The sequence below is a fragment of the Syngnathus floridae genome, chromosome 11 (genome assembly GCF_059516105.1).
Source record: "Syngnathus floridae isolate MCC-2025c chromosome 11, RoL_Sflo_1.0, whole genome shotgun sequence".
NCBI classification, from domain to species: domain Eukaryota; kingdom Metazoa; phylum Chordata; class Actinopteri; order Syngnathiformes; family Syngnathidae; genus Syngnathus; species Syngnathus floridae.
This window is the reverse complement of record NC_142423.1, coordinates 7,351,081-7,367,820: the sequence shown is the minus strand read 5'-3', so window position 1 is coordinate 7,367,820 and position 16,740 is coordinate 7,351,081. Positions and strand designations below refer to the sequence as shown.

At 43.3% G+C, this 16,740-nt stretch overlaps 2 protein-coding genes across 5 annotated transcripts; both read left to right on the top strand.

The window, feature by feature from the left end:
- Positions 1 to 149: 149 nt before the first annotated feature.
- On the top strand, positions 150 to 9,767 carry pbrm1 (polybromo 1). 4 transcript variants are annotated; one of them, XM_088390912.1, is made up of 29 exons: positions 150 to 1,304; positions 1,396 to 1,493; positions 1,557 to 1,704; positions 1,822 to 1,971; positions 2,046 to 2,162; positions 2,242 to 2,310; positions 2,379 to 2,477; positions 2,549 to 2,634; positions 2,708 to 2,793; positions 2,878 to 3,094; positions 3,421 to 3,562; positions 3,636 to 3,730; positions 3,800 to 4,079; positions 4,148 to 4,253; positions 4,611 to 5,250; positions 5,329 to 5,540; positions 5,603 to 5,788; positions 5,859 to 6,016; positions 6,102 to 6,371; positions 6,450 to 6,595; positions 6,740 to 6,897; positions 6,978 to 7,161; positions 7,383 to 7,581; positions 7,659 to 7,857; positions 7,929 to 8,081; positions 8,440 to 8,574; positions 8,883 to 8,935; positions 9,031 to 9,235; positions 9,303 to 9,767. In XM_088390912.1, exons 1-29 carry the CDS (start codon positions 1,122 to 1,124, stop codon positions 9,464 to 9,466), a joined length of 4,938 nt encoding a protein of 1,645 aa, XP_088247038.1. In that variant the 5' UTR covers positions 150 to 1,121; the 3' UTR covers positions 9,467 to 9,767. The 4 variants fall into 4 exon arrangements, with proteins under 4 accessions (XP_088247038.1, XP_088247036.1, XP_088247039.1 ...); XM_088390910.1 differs by having other exon boundaries at positions 3,636 to 4,079; XM_088390913.1 differs by lacking the exon at positions 8,440 to 8,574 and having other exon boundaries at positions 3,636 to 4,079; positions 7,929 to 7,997.
- A 166-nt stretch (positions 9,768 to 9,933) lies between these two features.
- cse1l (CSE1 chromosome segregation 1-like (yeast)) lies at positions 9,934 to 16,677 on the top strand. The gene is made up of 25 exons (XM_088389206.1): positions 9,934 to 10,090; positions 10,765 to 10,857; positions 10,985 to 11,127; positions 11,220 to 11,321; positions 11,406 to 11,551; positions 11,715 to 11,805; positions 11,880 to 11,987; positions 12,130 to 12,222; positions 12,315 to 12,482; positions 12,553 to 12,682; positions 12,759 to 12,824; positions 12,982 to 13,184; positions 13,255 to 13,339; positions 13,476 to 13,537; positions 13,617 to 13,753; positions 13,846 to 13,949; positions 14,047 to 14,144; positions 14,220 to 14,370; positions 14,443 to 14,651; positions 14,768 to 14,865; positions 14,949 to 15,034; positions 15,111 to 15,192; positions 15,542 to 15,688; positions 15,820 to 16,051; positions 16,136 to 16,677. The coding sequence occupies exons 2-25, from the start codon at positions 10,773 to 10,775 to the stop codon at positions 16,223 to 16,225; spliced, it is 2,916 nt and encodes a 971-aa protein (XP_088245332.1). The 5' UTR covers positions 9,934 to 10,090; positions 10,765 to 10,772; the 3' UTR covers positions 16,226 to 16,677.
- Positions 16,678 to 16,740: the final 63 nt, after the last annotated feature.

Genomic DNA, 16,740 nt, shown 5'->3' with positions numbered 1-16,740 from the left:
TAAAGCTTTTGTTTTGAAGGCAAAAGGCGGCGGAATTAACATCAACATTAGCGCTAACTTTACACTCCTGTCTGCGTATGGAAAATCGATGAGTGATTGGCTGTCTTCTCGGTCAAGATTCTGTGGGTCTATTAACGCGAAAGGTAAACGCCAACCATGTCAAGTGGTCGAAGTCAAGTAATGTTTTTATTACAAAACGAGCAGTCCTCGGGGTAGTTCACGCTAGCTATGTGACGTTCACTGTCACAATAATCGCCTTTGTCTCGGTTTTGACGTTTTGATATTTTTGGAAGGCTCACCGATTTAACAGTGTTTTGCTAACGTTAGCTGTATTGCGCGCGCCTCGAGGATCACCGCAGCTCAGGTGTACAGACAGCTGCCTTACGGGCAGGCGTGCCAAGGCCTGGATGGGGGGCAAAAAACTCCATACGTGCAGGAGGGATGAAGTGTCATTAAGGAGGCAAAGGAAAAGACAAACTATAATACACCTGACAACTGCCACTAACGCCTGCTGAGTTACTGTTGAACAGGAATTGCATCTTTACGCTGCAAACATGTGTCTTTGTAAAATATTCATTGTCTTCAATTTCAAAGCTGATGTGTAGGCCTGAAGAAAAAGTATATTTTAGTATTGATTTGACCAAACTCAGATTATAATTCCCCCACGTTTCATTTTTTAACAGGCACTATATTAGAGTTTCTTAATCTACAAAGAGCCAAAGCTTTTATACCACTCACAAAAAGTTTTGAATTGTTATAATTTTAGAATTCTTATTATTTTGTATAAAAGGCAACAGGTGTAAACACGTTTGTTGGACCTTTTGCCATCTAGTGCAGTGGTTCCAAACCTTTTTTTTTTTTACTTGTGTACCCCTGAAACCTTTTTCTCATACCACTAATGTGTATTTGTTGATGATTCTCCAAAAACAAAACATACAATCTAATCCGTTAATGTATTAAAATAAAAATGAAAGTGATTGAAAAATGTACTGAAACCACAATATACGTTCATAAAACTAACTAAAATTAGCATGTCAATTTCCAAACTGTACAACACCTTACGAGATTCCATTCTACTGAGGTTCAGTATGACTCTTGTCTCTTGACATGAAATTTTGTCCATGAGGTCAAACCTCAGTCGGCCTTTGCTTCAGGGTTTTGTCATGGCCTTGAAAAGGAGAAGGGCGACGTCCCCGTCCAGCAGTGTGAGTGGAGGAGATTTTGACGATAGCCAGCCCTCATCCTTAGTGACTTCAAGTGGCCGAAAGAGGAGAAGGACCGCAAACATTCCAACTGTGGATCCTGTAATTGTCACTTTTCTTCTTTTCTCTCGCAATCCAAATGATGTCATAGCTGATATCAATTGCATGCGAGGTTTGGCGTGTTGCTTTTCAGATTGCTGTGTGCCATGAACTCTACAACACAGTCAGAGACTACAAAGACGACCAAGGCAGGATGCTGTGCGAGCTGTTCATCAGAGCCCCGAAACGAAGGTGAGCGTGAGGTTGCGCTCTTCTTTGACAGTGACCTACATTTCATCCACTTTGCATTTCAAGGAACCAGCCAGACTATTACCATGTCGTGTCTCAGCCTATTGACATGATGAAGATCCAGCAGAAATTAAAGATGGAGGAATACGACGATGTGGAACAGCTCACCAGTGACTTTCAGCTCCTGTTTCAGAATGCCAAAACATATTATAAGGTAACATCCCGTCATAAACAAGCAGTTAGGCCCACCTCATAAACAATCAAGTTGTCCTCATAGTTTAAAATCACCCTTCAGTAAATATGTAATGAACTTCTCTTTTTTTTCTGACAGTCAGACAGTGCTGAGTTCCGGGCAGCTTGCAAACTGTGGGATCTTTACCAACGTACCAAGAATGAATTTGTCCAGCCAGGCGATGACGATGAAGAAGACGAGGCCAGCTATGATGTGCAAGATGTCCCCAGCGGGTCTACTGAAGATGAGGTGAGTCGAGCGCTACTTAATCAGCAAAGGTGAAATGAAAACATTTGAGGCCTTAACTTTTGATGTGATGCCAGAGTACGTCGACCTGCTTGAGAGACGTCCTTGAGCATCTCCTGGATGCCGTGGTGACATACGCTGAGCCCTCAGGCCGTCTGGTTAGCGATCTCTTTCAGAGGCTGCCGTCCAAAGTGGTACAAAACGTTTAGGTTTAAATTTAAGGTGGCTTGAATGACTTTTGCTTTGACGTGCAATCTTTTCTGTTTCATTTAGCAATATCCAGATTATTACGCAATCATCAAGGAGCCCATAGATTTGAAACTCATCGCTCAAAAGATTCAGGTATTCTGCTTCCAATTTGTACTTGATAATTTATGATGCTAATGCTTATGAAATGCATTTGCTTCAAGATGGGCCACTACAGGAGCGTTAATGCCATGGCAAAAGATATCGATTTATTGGTCAAAAATGCCAAAACGTACAATGAGCCTGGATCACAGGTCTTTAAGGTGAGTGTAGCAAAAACTATGCTATATAGCACATTGACATTTTTAACTTCTCAGATTGCATTTGTGTTCAGGATGCAAACACTATTAAAAAGATTTTTGCACAAAAGAAGTCAGAGATTGAACACGGAGATTCAATCAAGTCCAGCATTCGTATCAGGTATGAACCCCAATAAAGTGAATTATGTGAGTAAATCGTTGTCTTTGTATTCAAAGGCTATTTTTATCCCCAGGAATAGGAGGCACACTCAGAGCGAGCGCCTTTCGGCAATCAGCATGGCTCTGCAGTATGAAAGTGATGAGGACGGAATCCTTTCTGGTACATGTTGGCATCATTTCAAGTAGACGCGCAGAATATCGACATATGTAAATAGGATCCGTTTGCCTCTTCCTCAACGCTCAGGGTCTGTTCACTACGACGAGGGCGAGTCCGAGGCAGAGAGTTTGACCACAAACATCGACATGAGTAACCCCATCTTCCAACTGTATGAAGCAGTACGCGGTGCCAGGAACAACCAAGGCCTCCTGATCTCTGAACCTTTCCTGGAGCTGCCCTCCAGGAAGGATTACCCCGACTACTACCAGCAGATCACTCAGCCCCTCTGCCTCCATCAGATCAAGTATGAAAACAGCTATCACCAAATATTATAGGCTTACCATTTAGGAATTTGAGTTTCATATTGGTAGACATAGTTGGATGGAAAAAATCAGGTTGGCAGTGACCAGAACATGTTTTCTCCAATGATGTTTTTTGTTTTGTTTAGTTTGACTTTATTTTGATCCCTGTTAAAAAAAAAATATTCAGAGGAAAGAAGTAAATATTACAATTATATTTCTAGGGTTTATTGTCCTATAATATACTCCTCTGGCATGACGTACGCTTGGTTTGCAGTACAGTAATTGTGTGCCTTCCTTCCCAAATGTGAGAGCCCTTAATTCCCCGCAGGAACAAAATGAAGAATAACGAGTACGACAGTGTGGAGCATTTGGACTCTGATCTAACGCTGATGTTTGAGAATTCCAAACGTTACAATGTTCCTCACTCCTCCATCTACAAGCGTGCGCTCAAATTGCAGCACATTCAGCAGGTCAGCCTCCGCGTCCCGTTCTCACATTTTGAAGTGACAACTGTACGTGGATTATTATTTTTTTTTTTTTTAGATAAAACGAAAGGAGCTTTTACAGCGAGATGATGACGATGGAGACAGTATGCTTTCCTGCGCCGCCTCAGACACCAGTTGCACAAAAAGAAAAAGGTTCTCACTCTCCGTCCGTGCCATTTTAATTTTCAAGCACGTGACACCTCTTTGTCGCCCTCGTTGCAGTCACAAGAAGAACACGAAGAAAAATCGAATGAAAGCACTTTTCGCTTCCGTGACCGACGCCCGAGAGGCGGGCACTGGCCGGCGACTGTGTGACCTCTTCATGGTAAAGCCGTCTAAGAAGGACTACCCCGATTACTATAAGGTCATCCTGGAGCCCATGGACTTGAAGACCATCGAGCACAACATCCGCTCAGATAAGTATCTCAGTGAAGATGCCATGGTGGAGGATATGAAGCTGATGTTCCGCAACGCCCGACACTACAATGAAGAAGGCTCACAGGTTCACCACTTTACTTGCTTTATTGATTATTTGAAGCTGAATTTTATTTATTGTTTTTTTCCCCCCAGGTCTTTAATGATGCTGATGTACTGGAGAAAATCATGACAGACAGACGCAGGGATCTCGGACCAGTGACAGATGAGGATGACGCGGTGTCCTCAAAGATGAAGATAAGTAGGTGGTTTAAAACTTGAAGCAAATGCTGGATGGACAAATTTCCAAATGAAAAATAGTGGAGTCACCTCTGGTGTCCTCGCATTTCCAAAATGATAACTTTCGAGGGAAAAAAAATGACATGGTTGTTGAGCATTGCCAAACAGAGTGAGCCATTTTCAAGACTTTTAATGAGTCAATAATTTGTTAAAATAACCAATAGTATGGATTCCTGAAAATACTAAATTGACTAAATTTGGACCTGGGAGCTTTCTGCCTGACGCCAAACATATAAAAAAACCTCTCCTTAACCAAGCATTCATTTGAAAGCCATCTATTGCTCCCAAGTGTGTTACTCACCGATTCCCTCACTTTCAGGAAAGACAAACATGACTCTGAAGAAATCCAAGTACCTCACACCCTTACAACAGAAACTGAACGAGCTGTACGAGTCCGTCAAGAACTACACAGACAAGCGCGGTCGTCGCCTCAGCACCATCTTCTTGCGTCTTCCATCCCGTGCCGAGCTGCCAGATTACTACATAGCTATCAAGAAACCGGTAGACATGGAGAAGATCAAAAGCCACATGCTGGCCAATAAGTACCAAGATGTAGACGCACTGGTGGAGGACTTGGTGCTCATGTTCAACAACGCCTGCACGTACAACGAGCCCGAGTCTCTGATTTACCGAGATGCTCTGGTGCTGCACCGGGTGCTGCTGGAGACCAGGCACGCCCTGGAAGGAGGGGAAGACGCCTACGTGCCCGACGTGCCTCGCCTCATCCAGGAACTCATCCGCAGCCTCTTTGTCTCCGTGCTCGGCCACCAAGATGACGAGGGGCGTTGCTACAGCGATTCTCTGGCTGAGATCCCTGCCATTGACCCTGCAAATCCAAACAAGCCCCCTCTTAATTTTGAGATCATTAGAAAGAATGTGGATGGAGGACACTATATGAGGCTGGATGTGTTTCAGGACCACATGTTTGAAGTGTTGGAAAAGGCCAGACACCTAAATAGGTGAGATATTGTCACCATGTTTACACAGAAACAGCTCACGTGCCCTCGGGGATTGTTTTGTATCATTTGTCGTTACAGGACAGACTCTGAAATCTTTGAAGATGCCGTCGAGCTGCAGCAGTTTTTCATCCGGATCCGGGATGAGCTTTGTAAGAATGGCGAGATTTTGATGACTCCTGCTCTGAGCTATACATCTAAACATCTGCACAATGATGTGGACAAAGAGAAGAAACAAAAGCTCCCGAAAGAAATTGAGGAAGACAAAATCAAGAGGGAGGAGGAGAAAATGGGTAAAACGCCTTTTAAATTACTGTGGGTTGAAGTTAGCGTTGAATTTTGTGTTAATTTCCAGAAGCTGAGAAGAGGGAGGAATCCGTTGGAGGTTCGTGGCAGCTGAGCACACAGCGCACATACAGCCAAGACTGCAGCTTCAAAGACAGCATGTACTGCGTTGGAGACTACGTGTACGTGGAACCTGCCGAGCCCAACCTCCAGCCTCACATCATCTACATCGAACGCCTGTGGCAAGACGACACCGGTCAGTCCCTAAAATCCAGATCATTTTTTGGTTGTGTACCTGCTTGATTATTGTTCTTCAATACGTTCAGGTGAGAAGTGGCTCTATGGCTGCTGGTTCTATCGGCCAAATGAGACCTTCCACGTCGCAACACGAAAGTTCTTGGAGAAGGAAGTGTTTAAGAGCGACTACTACAACAAGGCACGGATCAGCAAGATCTTAGGCAAATGCGTGGTCATGTTTGTCAAGGTAACCACTCCGCGTGTCACCCGAGCAACTATTATGTAAAGTCAAAATGCATTTTATTTTTTTATTTTTTCATGCCGGATTTCAGGAGTACTTCAAACTTTACCCAGAAGGCTTCAAGCAAGAGGACGTCCATGTTTGCGAATCACGCTACTCTGCCAAGTCCAAGTCCTTCAAGAAGATCAAATTGTGGACCATGCCCTTGAATTCAGTTCGCTTTGTCCCAAGAGAAGTGCCTCTGCCAGTTGTACGGGTAGCATCGATGTTTGCCCCCAAAGAAGAAAAAGTAGACAAAGAGGAGGAAGTAACAGAAAACACAGATGAAACCAAAGTGACAGATTGTAGCAACATAGACAAGGTTGAGTCCTTTTTTTTCGTGCTCATCAATAAATACCTCATGCCACTTTTAGGACTGTTTTCTATTTTATACCTGCAGGACAGGGAAGATGTTCCAATGGAGATGACCAATGGGGAAGCGGGATGCCAGTACTATGAACAACTCTGCTACAACAACTCGTGGCTGAAAGTGGGCGACTGCGTCTACATTGCATCTCATGGACTTGTGCGCCATCGTGTGGCCAGGTGGAGTAAATGCATGTTTAAATCCAAAATTATTTATATAGCGCATTTTACAGCAGCTGTTTCACATAGAGCCATGGGACAATTACAAATATAGCAAAAACAGTCAATTGCTCTCTAACAAGAAGCTTAAACTTTGCTGCACAGGATTGAAAAAATGTGGATGCGCGACGGAGCCGGCTATTTTTTCGGTCCAATCTTCATCCATCCAGAGGAAACGGAACACGAGCCCACTAAAATGTTCTACAAGAAGGAAGTTTTCCTGAGCAACCTCGAAGAGGCTTGTCCCATGACCTGCATCATAGGTGACCTTCATCTTGACACCGTAATTAGTCGGATGTTAATATCAGTTGTGCATTCCATATGGATATTTCTTGCCTCGCAGGGAAATGTGTGGTGTCGTCCTTCAAAGAGTTTCTCTCTTGTCGGCCAACTGAAGTGCCTGAAGCCAATGTCCTGCTCTGTGAAAGTCGCTACATTGAAAGTGAGAAGCAAATGAAGCGGTTCAAAGGACTGAAGCGTTTTTCATCATCTGCAAAGGTGGTGGAGGATGAAATCTATTATTTTAGGTAACAATACTAAAAAGATGTCTGCATTCATATACACCAACAGTACTTGAGATCTCAAAAAAGGCCAAAAGATTTTTTTGTTGATGACGTTTTTAGCGCAGTAGAATATTGGCTTTGTTTTGCATCATAGTTTGGGATTTCATAAGACAACAAAAATCACTTTTGTTCCATTCAGGGATTTGTACTGTGTGAATATAATGAGCTGTGTTTTTCTCACGTAGGAAGCTTATAGTTCCCCAAAAGGAGCCATCACCGTTGCTGGACAGGAAAATTGAGGAACTGGAAGCTAAATTTGCCGATATGACTGATGAGGAGCTGGAGGAGCTCGGTGATGATGACAGCGAGCTTGATCATTCTCTTCCTCGGATGCATTCTTCCTTGTGTGGCGACATGGATATCATGACATACGCTCCCCCGCAGGTCAGGCCTGTTGTGGCTTGATTAAATGCATCAAAGAATGAACTTTTTTTGTGATTTGATCTCCCGTGTGTACACAGTCAACCAAATCTCTCAAGGGTTTTTCCAAGAAGGAGGGCTCAAAACGGAAGATCAACATGAGCGGCTACATCCTGTTCAGCAGCGAGATGCGAGCCGTCATTAAAGCTCGCCACCCGGACTACTCCTTTGGCGAGTTGAGCCGCCTCGTTGGCACAGAGTGGCGGAACCTGGAAGGTTCCCGGAAAGCAGAATATGAAGGTGAAGAGGGCTGTGAAGAAATGAGTTTAATGATTGATCAGATGTCACATTTGCTCTTGATGGCGTTGCAGAGCGAGCAGCCAAAGTGGCCGAGCAGCAGGAGCGCGACAGGAGCCAGTACATGACATCCCCGAGAGCAGGTACCCCAGTAGGGGCACTGATAGGAGTGGTGCCTGCTCCAACCCCCATGGGGATGCTAAATCCCTGCTTGACGCCTGTGTCAGGTAACCCCTCAAAGATGCAGATGGATTCCCAATAAGACCGTAGAGGGCTGGAATAACAAGCTTCCCTGCTTGATTTACTCACATCTTATTACATCATATTTGTTTTTCTTTATCCAAAAGCTAGGAACATGTTAAGTGTTGTTGCATGCCTCTCTTCGTCCTGCTCAATAACACAATCATCTATGAAATTATCCCTTGGCAAGAAGGGCTTCAAAGTAGCGCTTGTGATTTTTTTTTTCATTTTAGTCATATTCATTTTGCATTCACTAAGAGTAAAGAACAACCAAGTGCATATTAATTAACATGATGCATGCTTGCATGTTGTCTGTGTTCTGTTTTGCTGCTCTTCATTTTCAAGACGCTATGACGAGTGCATGTCGCTCGGCTGGAATGGCTAGTATGACTGGCATACCAGCACAGCTCACAGGGGAGCCTTTATATCCCCAGCATCCTCTGCTTGTTATGCCTGAGTTCCCTGGAATGCCATATTTTGGTAAGAGTGCTGTCCTAGCCACCCCGCTTGCCACACACTTGCTTCCTGTCTGCCAATCTGACTTTGCCGGAGGGGCTACCTGTACCAATAGGCTGTGACCTTTAGTTAATGATGACCGACTGATTACAGGATGTCATTTACTCAAACTCATTTTTTTTATTACCTCAATCTTATTTCAAGGAAATTACCGAGCAAGCATTAAATGTTGATTATTGGCGTTCCTGAGATTTGCGATGTTGCCAAGACAACATTGATTGAATTGCAGTCATGGGTTTTGTGAGTCTTTGTTTTTGTAATGAATGTCACAGGCATCAACGGTATTGGGGGTGAAACTGGCGCAGGGAACATTCTCGGATCTCAGGTAATGTATAAGCTCGGAAAATAATAATAATTTCACTTCTACTTGTGGTAAAGAAATGTTGTCTTTGCACATTGTTTCATTGTATTGATTTTTAGACGGGTCCTGGTCAACAAGCTCCACCGGCGTACCCAGGACAAGGGCAGATGGGGCAGGCTGCCCTTCAACAGCCCTCCACCCCGTTGTTTGTGTCCCCTCCAGCCAAGTCTCAGAGGCTTCTCCACTCTGATGCTTACCTCAGCTACATAGAGGGTCTAACAGCGGAATCATCTACCGTGAGCAAGTGGGACCATACACTTTCAGGTCAGTCTTTTTGCTTGTCATAAATCCACAAGTAATCAACTCATATGACTGTATATTTGCCTTTTAGTTAAAAAACAAGATGTGCGCCTGACAAAAGAGCAGGAAAGTAGACTGCCATCCCACTGGCTGAAGAGTAAAGGGGCCCACAAGACAATGGCTGATGCACTTTGGCGACTGCGTGACCTGATGCTACGAGATACTTTGAATATTCGCTATACACACAACTTGTAGCATGCTCACAATTGGAGCCTCTGTTCCCAGACCTGTAAAACAGGGATGCGGTTATGCTCACTAAAAGTGTTGACTTTGTGTTGTTATGATTAATGAGATGTGTTTATGTTTATAGAGGTTGCTTGTGGAAGCAATTCTTTATTTAACATTAAGATGTACTGTTCCAAGTGCAATATTGTTCAAACCATCATTCTGTGATGAATGCCTTTGTGATTTCGCAATTGTAAAGCGTTACATTTGTCTGTTTTCATTTCATGTTTGTTTCATGGAAATGGATTAAAAAAAACAAAGTTGCCTGGTAGTGACCAAGTTTCAGTTTTATTTGCCTCAAATTACAAGTGCAAGTTTTAGCGCTACATGGAGTGCCAACAATGACATTCTTGTTTCAATTATGAATTTGTGACATTATTTCTATTATTTTTTGTGCTGTCAAGACGCGAGTCATTGTGAACTAGGGGCGTAGCTATCTCCAGTGGTTGCCATGTGCGCATGCGTAGTTGTGTGACCGCGCAGTTCCTTTTTGCTCAAGACGTTTGAAAGCTGGCACGCCGAGCACGAACGTGCAGTGTGTGTGTTATACCGCTGCATCTCACACTGACAATTGAAAAGAAAGTCACAGTGACGGTAAGACTGTATTATCTTTTGTAAGAGTGACGGACACGTCAAAAACATACATTGGGCTCATTGGCGATTAGATTGCTATAAAAGGCGTGTCGTTGAGGAATGAGCTAACTTTATCCCTTGTATTAGCAACTTAGCGCTATGGCTAGCCGTGGTTCTATTTACAGGACCTGACACTCCATGCTGCTCAGATTTTTTGTCTCGCGGCATTGTAGCATTGCATTCCAATTAAACATAGTTTAAAATCTTACATTTTCACACCACCCTGTACAAAAAAAGCCTTTTCAGTCTAGATAACGTTTAAACGTGAAACTGATCTGAAGTCAGCAGGGCCAGCTGAATGACTGCAGGACTGTAGCATGTTGCTAGGTTAGCTGCTAGCAAGCTAACGTCAGAGCTGTAGGTTCAATGTTTGAATGATAAGTAGTAATCAATGCTTAGGGGTCAAAAGAACTGTACAATTTTGGCCTGATCGCTCGTGTATTTGAGACATAGTGTTTATTTAGATTAACGCGAGACTTAACGTTGAATTGAATCAGCTGTGTCTTCACGCAAATGCCGCTATTTAAGGGCAGTGTGGAGCCCTGAACAACTTGACACTGACACCAATGGACAACATGAAGTATTCTATTATTGTATTGTGCTTCACAGTGACTCACTCATGATCTTCTTTCCAGGAGCAACCATGGAACTGAATGATGCTAACCTGCAAACCCTCACAGAGTTCCTCAGAAAAACACTGAACCCAGACCCAACTGTCCGTCGCCCAGGTAAGACTAAGAAACTGTTAAAAGCACAGTACAGTCTCATACTTTCATGTGAATACATATTTACATGATTTGCCATGCTCATCGAACAGGTCATAACACCTGCTTTGCATTCTTTCTTCTGCCATAGCTGAAAAGTTTCTTGAATCCATTGAAGGAAACCAGAACTACCCTTTACTACTCCTCACTTTGCTGGAAAAGTCCCAAGACAATGTTATTAGGGTCTGCGCTGCTGTTACATTCAAAAACTACATCAAAAGGAACTGGCGCGTTGTGAGTTTTGACAACCAGATTGATTATTTTGTCAGTGATGCCGCTGCGTCTGCTATGAACGTTATGATTTATTGTGTGATATTTCTCAAAAGGTTGAAGATGAACCGAACAAAATTTCAGAACAAGACAGAACCACGGTCAAAGCAAACATTGTTAATTTGATGCTTAGTAGTCCGGAACAGATTCAGAAGCAGGTAATCCATCACAATGTGAATGAAGGACTCCCATTTCTTCTTTTCTGTTTTGAGAAAAAGCTTCTGTCGGTTCTTCTTTTTCAGTTGAGTGATGCTATCAGCATCATCGGACGGGAAGACTTCCCTCAGAAGTGGCCTGACCTTTTGACAGAGATGGTGACCCGTTTCCGAAGCGGAGACTTCCACATTATCAATGGAGTGCTCCGCACTGCACACTCTCTCTTTAAGAGGTAAAGCTCATTTCTGGCTGTCATTCTAATCCAATACGATTAGCAAATCCCACAATCATTTATCCATGTACAGAATCTTGTACCTTAAGTGCAAGCTTTTATCCAACCGCATTTTCCTGAGGTGCTTCTCTCTCTTTGCCTCCTATTTGTTTATCCCTCTCAGGTACCGTCATGAATTTAAGTCAAATGAGCTTTGGTTGGAGATCAAACTAGTTCTTGAAACATTTGCCTTACCGCTGACGGAGTTGTTCAAGGTTTGTTGTGGCACACAAAATTTCCAACCAGTCATGTCGGGAGTTACTTTAGAGACTCTTCTTTTGGGTTGCAGGCAACTATCGAGTTGTGTCAGACTCATGCTACTGATATCAACGCCTTGAAAGTCCTCTTCTCCTCGCTCACGCTGATCTCCAAGCTTTTCTACAGTCTTAACTTTCAGGTTTGTTCACTTTATATAGCTGAGTTTAAAGAAAACTTCTCAGAACAAAGTCTTCATTATTTATGCAGTTCTTTCTTACGAGATGTATCACTGGCTCAAAATTGTGTGGGTTCCCCCCCTGCCCCCTCCCCCCTCCCAACAGGACCTTCCAGAGTTTTTTGAAGATAACATGGAAACCTGGATGACCAATTTCCATGCACTTCTGACTTTGGATAATAAACTTTTACAAACAAATGTAAGCGTGTCGAAAGTTTCGACTTAAATACACATTTTAAAGTATATGTTATGTAAAGGAGATTAAAAGTGTCTGTTGTTTCCATTTCTTAGGATGAGGAGGAAGCCGGTCTCCTTGAGCTCCTCAAGTCACAGATTTGTGACAATGCTGCGCTTTATGCTCAGAAGTACGATGAAGAGTTCCAGCCATATCTTCCCCGGTTTGTCACTGCCATCTGGAACCTTTTAGTTTCTACAGGCCAGGAGGTTAAATATGACCTGGTAAGGTTACACACTAACATTTGGTTGCATTTTTGTGTCAACACTCAACCCATTTTTTTTCTTGTTGCAGCTCGTGAGCAATGCCATCCAGTTTTTGGCATCAGTCTGTGAAAGGCCACACTACAAAAATCTATTCGAGGATCAGAATACACTCACGAGCATTTGCGAGAAGGTCATCGTGCCCAATATGGAGTTCAGGAGTAAGGGACTGTTTTCTTTTTAGTTTTGGACATGTGGAAATTTTATTCCTGACTTTTGTCCACAACATTTTATTAGGTGCGGATGAGGAAGCTTTTGAAGATAACTCTGAAGAATACATCCGGAGGGACCTTGAAGGCTCAGGTAAAGATTAAATTACTGCCTTTTTTTTCCATGTATAATAATTTCTTATACAATGGATTGATGTTTGTCGCCAAATGTTATTTTTATTGCTCATTAACCTGACCTAAAGTGGTGATTCAATGCAGTTTTTTCCTGTACGGCCCTCTTCCCTTCTCAGACATCGACACTCGTCGTAGGGCAGCTTGCGACTTGGTAAGAGGCCTTTGTAAGTTCTTCGAGGGCCCAGTCACCGCCATCTTCTCTGGATACGTGAGCTCCATGCTGGCCGAGTACGCCAAGAACCCCGGTGCAAACTGGAAGCACAAAGACGCCGCTATCTATCTAGTCACATCATTGGCATCCAAAGCACAGACGCAAAAGGTATTGGTGGTGCTTTTGCGAATTTTTTGTTGATTTCATTTACATAATGGACTTTTTTTTTTTTCCCCAGCACGGAATAACTCAAGCCAACGAACTGGTGAATTTGACTGAGTTCTTTGTGAATCACATTCTTACAGACCTAAAATCCCCTAACGGTATGTCGTCTCCTTATACGTAATGCGCTTGTAAGTGTCTGCAATGCTTAGCTTTTGTTACTTTCACCATCTTAAAATACAGAATACAATTCTTACTGTCCGTCTTTTGACAATGGGCTTGATGATGTCATTGCAGTGAATGAATTCCCAGTGTTGAAGGCAGATGCCATCAAGTACGTGATGATCTTTCGAAGCCAGGTATGCCCAAACTTGCTTTCTCCTTGGCGTGTGCACATCCCCCCTATGCTGAATAACTTACCCCGTGCTTCTCTTTCAGCTTCCTAAGGAGCAACTGCTGCAGGCTGTTCCCCTCTTGATAACGCACTTGCAGGCCGAGAGCACTGTGGAACACACGTACGCCGCGCACGCCTTGGAGAGGCTGTTTACGATGAGGGGCCCAAATAATACAACACTGTGAGTGTTGAGTCATGTATGGCCATCTTCCATGTCCTGGTGATAATGTTAATGTGGTTGAAATCCTCTTTTTTTGACTGCTTGCTTTTCAGTATCACCGCTGTAGAGGTGGCACCGTTTAGCGACATGCTACTTACCAACCTGTTCAAGGCAATGTCTCTTCCTGGTTCATCAGAAAATGAATACATCATGAAAGGTATCCTCAACTTGATCTTCTCTATACTCTTACCGCGTAGACATCGGCACAGTTATTTGATGCTGCTTTTTTTTTTTTTTTTTTTTTTTTTATTAAGCCATTATGCGCAGCTTCTCCCTGCTCCAGGAAACCATCGTTCCTTACATTCCCACTCTGATTGATCAGCTCACTCAGAAGCTGCTTTTAGTCAGCAAGGTAATCTGTTTTATGAACACACAGCGCTTGTTTGGATTTGCAGTACACTAATGTTTCCTCATGTGTCACTTTCAGAACCCCAGCAAGCCACATTTTAACCACTACCTGTTTGAGTCCCTCTGCTTGTCTGTCCGGATCACCTGCAAGGCTAACCCCGCCACCGTCGGCAGCTTCGAGGAAGCCCTCTTCCCAGTTTTCACGGAAATCCTCCAGAACGATGTTCAGGGTCAGTTTCCTCCATCGACGTTTTCGGTGTGCATATTTGAGGCTCACCTTCACTTTTTGTTCTTTGCCGCAGAGTTTTTGCCGTACGTATTCCAGGTGATGTCTCTCCTCCTGGAGATGCATTCCAACTCCATCCCCGCTGCCTACATGGCGTTATTCCCTCACCTGCTGCAACCTGTGTTGTGGGAGCGCACGGGCAACATCCCCCCTCTGGTGCGCCTGCTTCAGGCCTACATGGAAAAGGGGGGAGCCACTATTGCCGCATCTGCTGCCGATAAAATAGTACGTAACGGCCGGATAACCAGAATGTTGCATGTCTGTCCCCTCTGGTCCCAAAGATGATCTGACTTACTTCATTGTTTATTTCATTCATTGACTTTCATTTTTTTCCTCCTCAGCCTGGACTGCTTGGTGTTTTCCAAAAGCTTATTGCCTCCAAGGCCAATGACCACCAAGGATTTTACCTGCTCAACAGCATCATCGAGCACATGCCCACGTAAATCGGCTCAGCCTATTTGAATGTTTGAGTGGTGACTCTGATTGACTGGCCGTGACACTTTTTTGCTGTTGTTTTGCCAGAGAATCCCTCACTCAGTACAGAAAACAGATCTTCATTTTGCTCTTCCAGAGACTCCAAAGCTCCAAAACCACAAAGTTCATCAAAAGTGAGTCGAGTCATCAAGCTTCATTCATTTCATTGAATGGGGTTCTAAATTCTTCCTTTCTATGTCGTACTCACAGGTTTCTTGGTATTTATCAACCTGTATTGTGTCAAGTATGGTGCTATTGCACTCCAGGAGATTTTTGACAGCATCCAGCCCAAGTAAGTCTAATTTGAACACTATTGATGTGACTCTGGTAGCTCTGTTTTTGTTTAGAGGTGAAAACATCAGTCAATAATTATCTTGGTGTCTCAAAAGATTCAAATTGACTGAATCATGCTGCCTCTATCATGTTGTATTTTCTACGCAGTACATATCGGGCTGACTGCAGCATTTTTACGCTCGTGAGCTGCAGCCCAAAAATATTTGAGCCTTCAATAGCTGAAGGTCTCATTTCTCAAAATGACATCTTGAATTGTGTTCATAATAACCTCAACTCAGCTCTCGGTACAAAATAGAATATCAATTGATGCCATTCAATGAATCCTAAATCTTGTCTGTTTTAACCAGAATGTTTGGTATGGTCCTGGAGAAAATCATTATTCCAGAAGTTCAGAAAGTGTCTGGAGCAGTTGAGAAAAAGATCTGTGCTGTTGGTATCACAAAGGTCCTCACCGAATGTCCTGCCATGATGGACACGGAGTACACCAAGCTTTGGTAAAGTGCTTATTTGAGTCTTTTTCTGAAATAATGGCTGCAGGAGTAACATTTGCTTACATTGCGAGATTTTGGAAAAATACTTTCCTTTTAAATGTACAACCTAGTTATTTGAGTATGTGTTGGGTCAGGCCTCCACTGCTCCAGGCCCTCATTGGTCTCTTTGAGCTGCCTGAAGATGACAGCATCCCCGATGACGAGCATTTCATTGACATTGAAGACACGCCCGGCTATCAGACGGCTTTCTCGCAGCTGGCTTTCGCCGGGAAGAAGGAGCACGACCCTATCGGAGACGCTGTCAGCAATCCGAAAATTTTGTTGGCACATTCGCTCCACAAGCTTTCTACAGCCTGTCCAGGAAGGGTATGTTTGTCATGGAGCGGTAAATATTTTGATCAGGTTTTCTGTGATTGATTGTTCTTTTTTTTTTTTTTTTTTGTCGTGTAGGTTCCATCAATGCTCAGTAGCAGTCTGAATGCAGACGCCCTCCGGTTCCTGCAGGCTTATTTACAGGGAGCCAATGTGCAACTGGTTTGAACGCTGTTCAATTCAAAAAGACGCTGTAATCTTGACACACACACACGACTGCCGTCAAGCAGTGGGATTCACCCCAGAGGTAATCATTCATGAATATGGGTTTCCTCAGACTATAATGTTTAGTTTTTTGTTTTTTTTTTAAATATTTTAAAGACCATGACCAAACGCTCGCCTAACACCTACAGATTTGTTTTTTGAGCTCTTGCGTTTGTCGTGAGTAAAAAGCTGGAAAAGTATTAGGTGCAGAAGTCCATCAGTCACTTTTTCCTACAACAACTCTAGCAAAGGAAATTGAACACCAACTTTTGAATTTATTTAGGCTTTTTTTTTTTGTATGTTTGAATTTTGTGTTGCATGTTTCCCGTAGCTTTCGTCATTTCTCGTTTGTTTTGACACTGTTTTTCATGTGAATAAAAAAAAGAGGCACTTGTATAGATTTGGCCTCCGTATCACTTTGGTTCCTCCCTCGTGTCTGCGCATCACCATCTCAAATGTAAATTATCATTTGACATTCT